This window comes from Pempheris klunzingeri, chromosome 1, assembly GCF_042242105.1.
Source record: "Pempheris klunzingeri isolate RE-2024b chromosome 1, fPemKlu1.hap1, whole genome shotgun sequence".
Classification (NCBI taxonomy): domain Eukaryota; kingdom Metazoa; phylum Chordata; class Actinopteri; order Acropomatiformes; family Pempheridae; genus Pempheris; species Pempheris klunzingeri.
Genome location: NC_092012.1, coordinates 8,289,641 through 8,303,689, shown reverse-complemented (window position 1 = coordinate 8,303,689; position 14,049 = coordinate 8,289,641). Strand labels below are relative to the sequence as shown.

At 40.6% G+C, this 14,049-nt stretch overlaps 1 protein-coding gene across 1 annotated transcript; it reads right to left on the bottom strand.

Annotated features, from left to right (window-relative positions):
* Positions 1-3,233: 3,233 nt before the first annotated feature.
* Positions 3,234-13,730, bottom strand: LOC139204759 (SHC-transforming protein 1-like). Its single transcript, XM_070834753.1, has 14 exons — positions 13,508-13,730; positions 13,186-13,264; positions 12,544-13,088; positions 10,530-10,600; positions 9,142-9,202; positions 8,937-9,056; positions 8,769-8,822; positions 6,557-6,608; positions 6,317-6,443; positions 5,553-5,748; positions 4,501-4,573; positions 3,754-3,850; positions 3,498-3,645; positions 3,234-3,399 (listed from the first exon to the last, which is right to left on the bottom strand). Exons 2-14 carry the CDS (start codon positions 13,235-13,237, stop codon positions 3,271-3,273), a joined length of 1,725 nt encoding a protein of 574 aa, XP_070690854.1. The 5' UTR covers positions 13,238-13,264; positions 13,508-13,730; the 3' UTR covers positions 3,234-3,270.
* Between the last annotated feature and the right edge of the window lie 319 nt (positions 13,731-14,049).

Here is a 14,049-nt window from a genome sequence, read left to right as displayed (position 1 = left end):
GAAGAATCTCCCCAAAAAATGGCTCAGCCAACGTTCCTCCCAAAATTGCTGCTTTTACATTAATGAGGGGTCAGAGGTCATAGAGTGACCTCACAGGTCTGACAGCATGTGACCATCAGCAGGCCTCACACATTTAAAAGAATGGCATCACACACTAGGTCATTGCTGTTCTTGGTGAGCTGTTTTGGGCGAGGTCCGTGTGACTCAGAGAAAATCCAGAGGGACGTAAAACAAGCAGAAAAATAACTCTACTTGGTTGAAAAATCACTTAACTTCACACTTCTGATGGCTTTCATGTTACTAGATGGCGCTTATATCTGATTTTTAGTTTGGCGAGAGACACTTTCATTTTGTGTTTATTTACTGACTGAATCAGATAAGATGCAGATATCATTACTGTGCACAAAAAGTGTAGGAAAAAGAAGCGATAGCATTTCGAGCATGTTCATTTCCTGCTCTTTGCAACAAACCAGATAAGCCCTCTCTTTGACACCCCAAAAGCAAAGGATTGTGGGAAATATGTCAGTTCTGTGATTACATTTGACAGAATTATCTGAACCGAAAGGCTTCAAGTGTTGTTTTTCTTTAGATAATCTATCAGTGCTTATCTTTTTTTTCTATCAGCCTTTAGCAGAGCTGCTTCTTTCCCCATCAGCTGCCAGTGGATCCCTGATCTCAGCCTAACAAGCTGCGCTGAGGTTGATTAATGTGGGCGAGACCCTCTGGGCCTCTCAGAGGACGATGAGGGCCACAGCCCGAAAGCAGTCAACTGCATACTTTCAGCACACAGTCATCTTTTACTTCACCAAAATCTGCAAGTGACAGACCGCTGAAGACCAAGAGAGCAGTGTTGCAGCAATTATTATAGGCTGTTTACTACCAGTCATTTTCACAGTTCTTTGAGACACATCTGCTTCAAGAGCACTGAAGTCACCAATGAAATGCAAGATGCCGTTATGGTTTAAAACCAGAGGTTTGAGCATTTACTGTACGTATTTGCCATATTTCATCATGAACACATTAAATATAGGATTATGGAGAAATGGGGCGACCACTTAAACAAAAGGAGAATCTTAGAAATCAAGCCAGAGTCTTTGATTGATCAGGAAAACATATTCTGGTGAATACTAACAGGGAATGGGTTCTTGTAAAGACTGATAGCGCCATCTTGCGGCTCAAACAGTGTAAGACAGTTAAAAAAATGTAATACTTGGTTTTCATAGTGGTTATTTTAGCGGGTGTGAGCTCAGAAGAAGAAACAGAAGACAGTAAAATCTTCTTCAGATATTTCTCTCTTTTTTTTCAGTCATTAATGATGAGCCTTTGAAATAGGAGTAATTAGGCAACCAGATGCTACTTTAGAAATCATACTTAGCACTGTGTGATGTGTTGATGGTGATTTCTACATCCTATCTGAGGTATCATGATTTAATCTAAACCAAAAAGAATGCCATTCATTTCGCTTTTTAACCATCACTTGGTTATTTAGATTCAAGCCAAGGCATGAGGTTTTTAGATTTTTACTTATTGTGCCAAATAGAATATGCATTAATATGCATAAGTAAATAAGCTTTTGAACAGTGGAGCCAGTTGTGTTGTTCCTGGGGGCCAGCTGCCTCGCATGTCTTAGATGTTTCCCTGCTCCAACACACCTGATTCAAATGAATGGATCATTATCAGGCTTCTGTGGAGCTTGATGACAAGCTGATGATTTGAAACATGCAGGGCAGTGGGCTGCTGCTGCTGTAGAGCAAGGCGTTCCACTCCCTCTGGTCTCACATGACCAAAAACCCATAAGTAACAGTCAAGACAAAGACTAGAGCTTAAAGAAACATTCTAAGGTTATGTGACAGTGCACATGTACAGTAAGTTATTATCCCAGGAGAGCAAAGCTAGTGATTTCTCAGGTTTACTGTTTGTGTGCATTTCTCTGATTGGCTGTTAAACACTACGGGAAACAGGCAGCCTTGGGAACCACCAAAATAAGACAACAAGTAACAACTTTATGTCTCATTCGTACACATACGAATAAAACTTTGGCACAATAATACGTTTATTGTGAATGTGAGTTCTATGACCTATAATCATCCCATTAACTCATTTTCACTGCACATCTGTCATCAGTCTCACGAACATGTATGGATTGTTTGCTGAAATAATCAAACTAATTCAAATTGATATGCACTGACAACCCTAAAGCCTGCACATTATGATAGCAATTATGTTTTGTACTTTGCGTATTTGCTTTTGCCCTTTTTGTACTGTAAGAAAAATTAGCAAAGTGGCACATCACTGGAAGTGAAACATTTAACATCTTCAGAGTAATGCTATTGTTTTCATTGTTACCACAAAATAAAGTTAATCAATTTTATCATTTTTATTTCATCGGTTTAAATGAAGTCCGGATATTTAATTTATCCAGATGAAAGGTTTGAGACAGAAAGAAAGAAAGAAATTAAACGTGTCCAGTTTTCTATCTGACAGCTTATACTTTTGTCTTGTGACTTGTTAGATTTGAGTCTCTGTTAACTACTGATAGCTTTGAAGCTGATTGCTGAACCAGTAAGAATAAATAAAGTCTTTTTGTGGTTGGAGATTTAACAAGAAATGAATTGCAGACAAAGTCCAGTAATGTATTATGTCCCGTAAAAGTACTGAAGATGTCTTTGATTAAACTTTAACAACAAAAACATGACTATTTGCATATTTGCCATCTTATCTGAGACTAAACAGCAGATCTGTTTCTGTAGATTCTGCTTACAAAGAGCATTTGAACTCCATGTTCAGAGTGCAACAAATAAGTAGGATGAAAAGTTGTTTTCAAAAGTCAAGCATAATAAATGTGAACACAAAACAATACAAAAAAAATGAATAAATGAATGAATGGAAACAAGACAAATTTAGCCTGTAAAAAGATTCTGAAAGTCTGCCAACATTCTGGTAATTTCCCCCCCGACACCAGTGATTGTGCTTAATGTTTGAGTAAACACCAGCAAATTCAGCCTGAGAGACAGAGACAGGATGTTCTGCAGGCAAGCGGCTGTTCTCTATAGAGGGCGAGGCACAGTCTGCACCACAGAATTTACTCAAATCATATATGAATCATGTGTCACGAAATATCCTGGAAGGTGATGTCTCACATGTTGAGCAGGCTGATGTAAAATTTTCATGGAGCAAAAAGCATGTTTCTTTTGTATTTTCAGCTCCAAAAATGCTGAGAACCTCTGCTAAAGGTGAATGTTTGCATGTGACAGTCTATGAATGTGTGTGTTAGTGTCTCTGTAGGACTGGCTGTTTCAGGCACAGCTCACTGCTTCCAGAAACGATGGGCATCTGGTTCTCCATGTGGAAACGCACCAGGTGACCAACACTCAGAAACACCTTATCCCGTGTCCGGACCTGGTCACACAAAAACACAGACATCAGGCTTAACTGTTAAAGTCAGCTGGCTGACTCTCCTCCCCTTGTGCACCTGAAATCCGACACCACAACTCTACCTGTCCGTGTGGATCGACCAGCAGCAGGTGGCGCACGGTGGCTCCCTCCATCCCACTGAGCACATACTGACCAGAGGCAGAGCTGCTCTCTCTGACCAGGAAATCCCCGCTGCAGCTGAGAAGTGACTCTGCCTGCTCTCTTCCTAACCTGGGATGAAGGACACCAAGTTGTTGAGAAAGAAAGAGGGAGATATACATTAGCAGACAGACATGTGACAGTAGTTAATTCACTGATAGTAAAGGCGCAGGGACTCACCTGCCGTGGAACCAGCCTTCCTCCTGGATCAGGTCCTGGATCCGCATCTCAGAGAGAGGAGTACGCTGTTCAGCGCTGAGCTCAGACTCCACTGAGTCTAATGGAGATACCGTAGAAGAAGAATACAACAACCAGGATTATTCTAAAACCTAGATTATACCATGTCTTATTTACTATTCTGTGCCACCAAATGTTGGTTGAATTCTAGACATTCATTAAAATCAAATAATCTGACTCTGAAACTACTTTTAAATCAGCTCCAGATTTTAAAACTCCAATTTAAACTCTGATTTGTGTTTAACTTTAAAAAGCAGAAAAGATGGAGCTGCTGTCAAACGTGGGAGTAAATGAAAAGCTTGCCAGCACCACCCTTTCTTCTTCTACAGCTCTTATTGTGCGAACAACATTCAAAAATCAAATGTATCGTCTGCATGATGAAGCAGTGATGGCTCTATTCTTTTTTTCTATTCAGTGACTGTTTTGATCTGGTGCTTTTTTCTGACCCTGTGGTTCTCACCAATATCACACTTTGGTTTAAACTTTTTAACTGAGGTTTTTCTAAACCAAGGTTTTAATTTAAATTATGCTGCACAGATAGGATTGAATTTGAATCTGGTTTAATGATTTTAAACTAAGTTAAAAACCCTTATATTAGTTTAAAGTACACTTTCCCATGAACACAATCACCGAGAAACACATGATAGTGTAGTTTACCCCTCCCGCTGGGAGTGTAGTGATGATTTTTACCTGCAGGTGGAGCTGGAGTTTCTTCTGTGATGGTGCAGTTCTCATACAGTGAAACAGGATGAGAGGAACAAACCTGCAACAGAACAAGATGAGTCATACACTCAAGACAGAGAGACCTGTTTATGTCTGTGTGTGTGTGTGTGTGTGTGTGTGTGTGTGTGTGTGTGTGTGTGTGTGTGTGTGTGTGTGTGTGTGTGTGTGTGTGTGTGTGTGTGTGTGTGTGTGTGTGTGTGCTTTCGGGGGCAGCGATGACCTTAAGGTTAGAGATGTTAGGGATGTGTGCTCATGACAGGAAAGTCACTGACTCAACTCCCAGACCAGCACAACAATTCTGGGAAATGAATGAGAAGTGATTTTGACTCCCTTATTACCAACAACGGAGGTGCCCTTCAGCTCTGCTCAGCAGTTAAAAAAAATGTTGCACAGAGCAGCTCAAAGGAGGAATTGTGACTGTGACTGTGCTCAGTGAATCCATCCTGGATAAAGAGAACCTATGAAAGGTTTATGTGCATTGTGTTTATTTGCATATATCGTCACAACGTATGATTATTCATTTCTTTCAAAATGCATTCTGAAATTGTCTTCATGTAGACTGAAAAATCAGTCTACATCTAACTACGTAGTCCATTACTGAAAATTAACACCATCTCTTTGCAAAGCCACTACTGCAGGGTAAATAAACAGCTGGATATAATAAGATACGTATAGACACATCCAATCACGTCATGTCATAAAGAGACGAGGGCATTAAAATAATGGTATTAAGTCCCACTGCCTGAGGATTTGACCATGCAATATTTGATTATATAATATGTAAATACATTATAGCTTTATTACATTCCATTCTTTGATCACGTGACAACAATTAAACCATCTTAAATAAGCAACTTAGATTAATGAGCAACTTAATATGCTGAGGAAGGCCGTGAGATGTGACCGAAAGCTTTGGAAACAGCAAGTTGGACCTTGTGTTTTTCTTTTCAGGCCAAACTTTTGTTTCCAAAACAGAAATTCAAGCTCAACAAATATTGTTTGTGTTTTCTAACTCTTACCCCCTCTGTGCCAGCACCCCGTTTGTTCTCCTCCCTTGTGATTATCCGTAGGTCCTCTATCCCACCAGGGGGCGGCGTCTTTCCTGGGACCACATTGTAGTAGTGACGATGCTCCCTGACTTCACCTTCCCGCTTGGTCTTTTGGTCCTTTATTCTCTCCTCTGGACTCCATTTGTGACAGATTGTCACTGCTGACCTGCACACAGACAGTTACATTTCTGTTAATATAATGCACATGCATATAGGTTGTCCGGTACACACACGCACACGCACACACACACACACACACACACACACACACACACACACACACGCTCAGATCAAAAGCATTTCTGCTACAGAGGTTGTGAATATTAAATTTGAACATGCAGAAAAAAGTACTACACAAATAAATAGCTGAAACAAATTATTATTTTCATTATTGATTAATCTGCCAATTTTTCACTATCTTTTAACACACTTACTGTAGAGACTATTAAATATGTACATTTAAGAGGCTAGAACCAGCAAATATTTAGCACATTTGCTTGAAAAACAATTGATAGAATTTCAAAATAGATCTTTTAGTCTTTTATCTGATCGAATACTCAACTAATTTTTCAGCTCTGCACACATATATAGGCTACAAACACAAAAACCAAGTAACCCAAGAATGAGGCAGTCTGGATAAATCTGCAAAACTTCTACATTCACATTTCAGACAACTAAGCTATTATAAAAGCAGCGCATCAAACTAAGTCAGCTTTAGAGGACAGAAGGACAACCTGGGATTGTTGGAGAGGAGCGATGGTGTGTGACTGAGAAGTTGGCGGAAACGAGTCTCAAAGGCCTGACCGATGCTGTTGATAACCTCAGCGGCCCGTCCACGGGGACACTCCAGGATGTGACATGCTGATAGAGAGATCAAAAGAGAGATGAGTGAAAGGTTGAGCATTTACGCAATGAAGTCAGAAAGTCCAGCGGAAGCCCAACTCACTATAATGACAAATTAATCTGTCGCTCACCTCTCTGATTGAACAGGTCCTTGGCAACGTAAGCGATATAATCTGCCATCTCCTGTAAACAAGTTGAGAGAAAAATAATGAGCATGATGTAAATCCAGACTGTGTAACTTTTGCTGAACAGAACGCCCACAAATGGCAATTACAAGATGCTAAACACTAATTTGTACACTGTGTATATGTCGTATCATAAAGTCAGAAAAATGGCTCAATAAGTTATGCAGCAGTGTCTCTTTAAAGTTTGCAAACATTAGCTAAAATTAGCCACCAGATGCTACTGGTCATACCAGACCAAGTAAGACTGTAGCAGGAAAAGCCCTGAGTGTACTGGATTGAACGAAGGTGCTTTTTATTGCCCATGAATTCAACTTTTTATTTGCAGGAGAAACATTTTCTTATTTTGTCTTTAAAAAGTTAAATAGTTGTACTTTAAAGGTATTCTCTGGTCATGAATAAACCTCTGACTGTGTTGTTGTGTAGTTCAGTTTGTAACGTGTACATCTGGTGGGTTTAGAGTCTGTAATCTTCCTCTTCATAATTTTTCTTATTATCAGCACATTTAATCATTGAAAAGCACGGGAGATATTTTCAGTTAATGGTCACTCTCTGTTTAATTAACTCACTCCCTATCAGTGTCTCTCTGATACAAACACAAGAACAGAGTCAGCTGAATATGTTTCACCATAAAGCCTCTGTGGCAGATTGATTTTAATTCCCCCACTATCTTCCATGTGTCCGAGCCAACTGAGCCAAGGCTCAGGGCACACCACGAGATTATTTTAGCTAATTAATTAAACATTGAGCTATAATCACATCCACAGCTCAGCCGGTGTTGGACTTTCCAGAGAGAAACTACCTTCCTGGTCTCTCTAATCTTTGGCCAGTGCAGCCTGGCAGCATCAAACTGACAATTCAGTATTATAGTGTGAACCCAAGCGTGTGTATTAACTGCATTCACAGCAGCTAATAACTGATGTTTCCTGCTGACTGGCTGTTCAGCTATTAACAAAGTAACATTGATTTTTTTTTTTCAGGCTACAGGAAGTTTTCACTCAGCATGAATTACGCAAATTCTGTCATATGGAAATAATGTGGGCATCGAGGGAGAGTAGATGAGAGTAATTAGTCTGAAACAGATTTATCGAGGTGTAAAGATGATGAAAGCTCATACCGGCTTTGATACATTAAGTCACAAGAGAGGATTTCATGATTTGTTGCTAATGGTTAAGCATTATCCTGAGAATTACACCTCAGAAGCAAACTAGAGATTTACCCTTCATCTGCCATAGTACAGTTCATCTTATTGGTGTGAAATCCTTAAAATCCATACTATCTATTCTATCTATATTTTACAATAATGTGAAAATGTCTGCCAGTGGAAGCAAGAAACAGGGAGTTAATGCTTCTGCTGGTAGACGAGGATCATAAGAGAAATCTTGTAATAAGGGAAATTTCTGTCCATCTTCATTGTCAGTGTGATACACTGACAATGAAGATGGACAGAAAGTGATTGCAAACAAAATCATTGTGAGCTTTGATGTTGTCTATCTTTGCCTTCTCAGGTGCAAACAAGAAAATAGATGAAAAGTAAGATTGCATCAAAAGGTTCATTCAAGTTTTTGCAGGGCTTGGCGCAGTATGCTATAAAGACTGTGAAGCTCCTTTAGGCAAGTTTCTTATTTGTTGTATTGGCCATATAAACAGAACTGACTTGACTTGATTTGTTAAAGCTACTCTGAATCGTACATATTGCTTTAGATAACTACCAACTATTCATTATGGCGAGTGATATTTTGATTTCATTTCATTTCAATGGATGCCTCAGAAGGTCATCTATAATCTGCTCTCACGACAGCTTTGCGGATCTTTTAACTTTAACGGTATTTTTAAGTCACGAGGAAATTTGATGAATATCTTTTCTTCTTAAATCAAAAGAGAAGGATTTTTACTTTTATCTTTCACATGAGTCCAACGTTTCACTTTCCCTGACCTCGCACCACCAATTAAAAGTACAGAAGGATCAAGAGTTACGGTAGCAAATAATTCAATCCTCCATGAATGGCAGCAAGCCAAGCAGTAATTAAACTAAATCAAATTTGTTACTGTGTGTGTGTGTGTGTGTGTGTGTGTGTTTGTGCATGCACTACCCTGTTTGTGTCCCCATCTGCTCATAAACATGTTTGTGCATGTGAAACATTTGAGAAAATGAACGTACTGGGTCTCCTCCTGACGCAAATGAGATGGCAGGCATGGGGTGATGGGCAATCTTCTGAGGACCAGAGGAGAGGAGGAAAAAACAGAAGAAGGGAAGATTTACACTTCATGCCGTAATAATTCAGATGTGTGACTGTTACTATTTGGTGGGGTGTGTCATGACTCTAACCCGTAAGGAGGAGGCAACAATCAGCGTCACGCTGTCTGTGGAGACAGTGAGGATGACCCTGCTCCCAGAGAACTGAAGGTTGATTTCACCCAGAACAGCAGACGGTCCCTTACAAACTGACTGCTGATGACAAAAAAAACACAATTATTCTAGTTATGTATGTATTGATTGCATTAGTGCGCGTGTGTGTGTGAGTGTACCTTACCCTCTTAGTTTTCACTACTGTCTTGGCTGATGTCCTCTCACACAGTCTGCTAATTGCCTCTCTGCACACACACACACACACACAGATTATAAACACGAATACATAATTCGCACGAGCATATGCACTCACCAAACACAGAGACACCTTTGTAAATATGCGATGCAGTGCATCCTGCGAACACGCGACTTCATGCGAGAATATGAGAGAGTTGTCTGCAGTAAAGTGCATCACTGAATTAAAATATACTGTGACATTACATTAAAAACTAGCACTATATATGCAGTGGTTGAATGAAACTAAATACATTTGCTTAAATACAGTATATAGTACAATTCTGAGGTATTTGCATTTTACTTATTTCTATGTTTTATGCCGCTGTATATGTACATCACTGTAAGCATCTCCATTACAAGTAAAATCCCACATTCAAAATCCTAAAGCAGAGTAATATTATCAGCAACATTTACTTTACGCAAGGAAACGTAAGTAGAAGTATTACTTTCTACGCAGAAACTGTCATATGTTATTGTATATGATATCATTTTTATATATTAGAACTTGAGCCATCAATGTGAAAGCAGCATTTTATGGATGCAGCTAGTTGAAGAGTTTTAACTAATATAAGTATATTTTTAGTATTTAGTATTTTAGTACAGTGGGTTGGTGCCCTTCCAAACACTATCAAATATATATATACAGTATATATATATATATATATATATATATATATATATACGATGAACACAAAACAAAAACAAGTTATGAGCTTTGCAGTTGCTGACATGCTTGTCTTCAGAGAGCTGATGGGTCAGAGAGGTCAGAGCACACAAACGCCCACACATACAAAAGTAACCTCCCACTATCTAGGAGGCAAGACTTTTTTCCAGGAATTTCTTTTCTTCTCCTTGAAAACAAATTGTTTGTAATAGATTGAGGTCTCTCTCTGTCTCCCTCTATCTCTCTTAATAAGACTATAAGTGATCATTAGGAGGAAATTCATCTAATTGGATTTTCTGAACCATCATTCAGCAGCGTTGTTGTGAACAGGGGTTGCTGTGTCCATCCGTGTTTTGGCATCCTGCACTAGGATGTCAATATCAAATGATGAGGAGAAAGCCCCGGTTTATGAAACATTATACATTTAATTTAATTTCCCCCTTTGAAACATTTTTTAAATAAGCCACACATGTTTTGCTTTGCAAACATATGTTGGATGAATTCAGGGTAAAGCGGTTTCCTCTTTTTGTTCTTTTTCTATTCTTTTTCTTCCTGTGTGCAAAAGCAAAGCATCAGCTTATCCACGTGTAGTTAGATGTCCTTTCTTATGCATCTATGCATACCCATGGATGTGTGTATGTGTGTTTAGTGGTAATGGGAAGACCTCCTACCGTGTGACTTGCATTCTTGTATCAAAATCAAGGGTTCTCATGGATTGGGTCACCTCCACACTACCCATGTACTAGAAAAACACAACAAAACACTAGTTACTCACTGATTCAAATATAACATAATACATCTAGAAACAGCCACAATGAAAGTCTGATGTAGGCAGTGTTGCAGCCCCGTTTCACATCAACTAAAAGATTCATCTTTCTGGGTAATTTTACTCTGAGGAATAGTTGAAAAGTTCATTTTGTCCTCTCCAGTCCTACTGGGACTTCTCAATCATGGATGAAAATCAGATTTAAGAGATACGATGCTGGAAAATTAATAATGGTTATTTACATTCTGTCCTGGTCTGCACCATTGTTGATAGTTGCTTTCTTGGATTATGGACAGCACGTCATTTTGGGCTCAAACTCTAACCCAAACTAGCTGCTTGCATGTTTGGTCTAAAACCACTGTTACGCAGATGACAGCCAACTGTACATCTGCACTCAGAAAGTCAAGGGATTCATTGTCTGGGACCTGTCCAAGTGTTTTCAAAATTTGGTGCCAAACCATCAAGATGTTGAGATATTTCACAGGAAAAGAAAACTTAAACCTGCTAGTGGCGCCAAAGGCCTAATGAAGGGATCATCAAAGTCTGTAGGTTTCATCCTCTGGTGACCATGAATCTGTACAAAATGTCTTGCCAGTCCATTCAATAGTTGGTCCACCACCAAATGCCCAACATTGCCATTCATTTAGCCATTAGCATGGCTAAGAAGTAGACATTGCATTGCTTTTATAATTAATTTCAAAGTTTTCAAAAATGTTTCAGCACCTCCGTACAAATTTGACTGTCTCTCCTGTTACACTCATAACTGCTGGCTTAGGTCACACAGTGCTGGAGCAGTCAATGTACATAGAGTACATGTACTGTGGAGTAGCCCGTTCATAGTTATCCAAAATGTAACTTCTGCACTTTGGACATCTTGACATGTATCAGACTGTAAAGATGTGAAGAAGATGGAGGAGCAGTTAATGCAATCAAACAACATTTAAACCATGTGTATCAGATGCATGAAACAAAATTTCAGATCTTGTTAGATAAATCTTTTGTTGTGAAACTCGTCTTTGTACGTCCAGTGTACAGTTGGTGGGGCAACCTCACAATTTCAAGCGCTGCATGTCTAGTTTTGCTCCTTTTTCAGAAAAAAAGTATCAATACCCATGAGCTTCAGCAGAGCAGAGCCTATGGGCTGGAAGCAGGATGAGTAAGTCCATTGATGGAGACCAGACTTAAATCAATATGTGTATGTGTGTGTGTGTGTGTGTGTACATGTGTGGGTGGGAGTGTAATGCATGTGCGTGCTTGTTTATAGAGGACAATCAGACAGTCCGTTCTCATTTCCATCAGCGGTCAGCTCACAGGCCCTGCTCCTAATCACCCATGCGGACACACCTCCGGCTCTAGGACAGCATGGGCTCTGCTGATACCGGATACATTCACTCTCTCTCACACGCACACACACACACACACACACACACACACACACACACACACACACACACACACACAGCAGAGCAGATCTAGAGAGCAGCAGAGAGCCAGGATGAGTCACTACTGCCTACACAGGAAGCTCTATCTGAGAGGGAGGGGGCGAATGTATGAAAGTGAGTGTGATGGTGTGGATAGTGTACAGGGGGACAGAGTGTGTCTATGTGTATGTGTTGGGTCTGGTATGAGTTAAACTGTGTACCTTAACTCTCTGCTGGGACCCTGGTTTTTGAGATCAGCTGCACTTTCTTGCATAATTTAAATTCAAGAAGCTTTACACCAACACAAAATTTCAGTAAGATCACACTAGGGATTTTAGGCTAAATGACAAACATTCAGATTAGTCAGTCAAAGAACCTCACACACATTCTTCTGTGCAGTTTGCTACACAACTGGTCAGATTTCTTTTCATGCTCAGCATGCATGTGCATGTGTTCATGCACTGTTACTGTTACTGGTTGACGTGTGGTGATAAGTACCTTGATGTGATGGTGAACTGCTCTGCTAGCTGCCCGTACCACTGCACAGTCATCTACTGCAGACAAAGTCTTCAAACAGCACAGGCCATCTCTGTGTTGTGAGCAAGGGGGGCAGCTGGGGGTCCAGGGGAGGCTGGCCATCCGATGCAGGGTGATGGGTCTTTTTGCAGGAGCCGAGCGAGTCAAGTTTTGGCCAGTGGATAGGGGCGCAATGAGGGAGGGTTGGCTACAAAATCTCTGATTAGGCCCTGAGCCCCACTCTGTTCTGGACAAGGGTCTGTCAGTGTGTCCATCAGTGGCTGTGCTCGTCTGTCCCCTCAGGCCACGAAGGGAAACAGGACTTTGCAGTCGGATGTTGGCTACACGAGGGATGAAGTCCCTCAGGGTGGATGGCCCGGGGTGTGAAGGCGTCCCGGGATTCCTCTGGGCAAAATCAGAGTCAAAGCAAAGGTCCCTCTTCAAAGGCAGCATTCTTTGGGGGTAATCCTCCTGGGACGTCAGCGAATCATTGCGCAGACGACTGTATTTGGTGCGCTTCAGCATGCCTGTAGAAGATGCAAGAGAGAGTGTTACAATCCCATATTTGGCACAGTGATTTTCATTGTTCTGATTATGTTGGTCATGACTATAAACGTGAGCTACCTGGTAAGAGTCCTGTGTGTGATTTGAACCTGGGTAAGATTTGCTCTCTCATAATCAGGGGACTGGACAAAAGAGAGCACTGAGACAAAATAAAAAAGAAAACCTGTCAGGAATTAGATTAACAGTCACAGTTTCCACACACAGAGGTTTGGCTTGATAAAGGAGATTTGACTGGAGATACCAGAAAAAAAGAGAGGCATGAAATGCATTAAGATGATCATTTTGGTTGAGTTGCTCATCAGCTAATCTATAGGAAATGACTTTAGCATCTTCAGATTATTCAATAGGATTCCCTCTGTACATTACAGTAGATTGAACTCACCAGTGTGGGCCCTGGGATGTCCTGTGGAGTCTAAAGTCCGGTCTGCTCCACTCAGATCATGCTGAGTACAGTCCCATCCTACTGACCCACACACTCCTTCAGTTAGTTGCCAGGCTTCCAGCTCTGCTTCACTTCCACATCAACTTTCCTCTCCTCCTTTCTCTCCGAGGCACGGCAGATCTGTGCAGCTTTTATGAATGAACTTTATTTTTATGAATGAGAGGCTCCCGCTCACTTCCTCTGTCTCTCTGTGACGGTGCATGCAGATAAATGTGTGAATGGAGCGGAGGAGAGATTGACAGACGGCCCCCAGGGCTCTCTCCCCCTCCCTCACCCATAAACTACCATCCAATCACAGGCGGGTAGGGTGACTCATGCTGTACACTCACACTCACACTTATACACTGAGGCAAAGCCAATACATTACACGAGTGCTCTATTCCACTGACATCAGTTGCACCTCAGAGGTGCTGTTGAAGGCATTAATAGATTATAATTACTAATTACTAATTACAGAAATAGCTCAGATTAATTTGATTTAC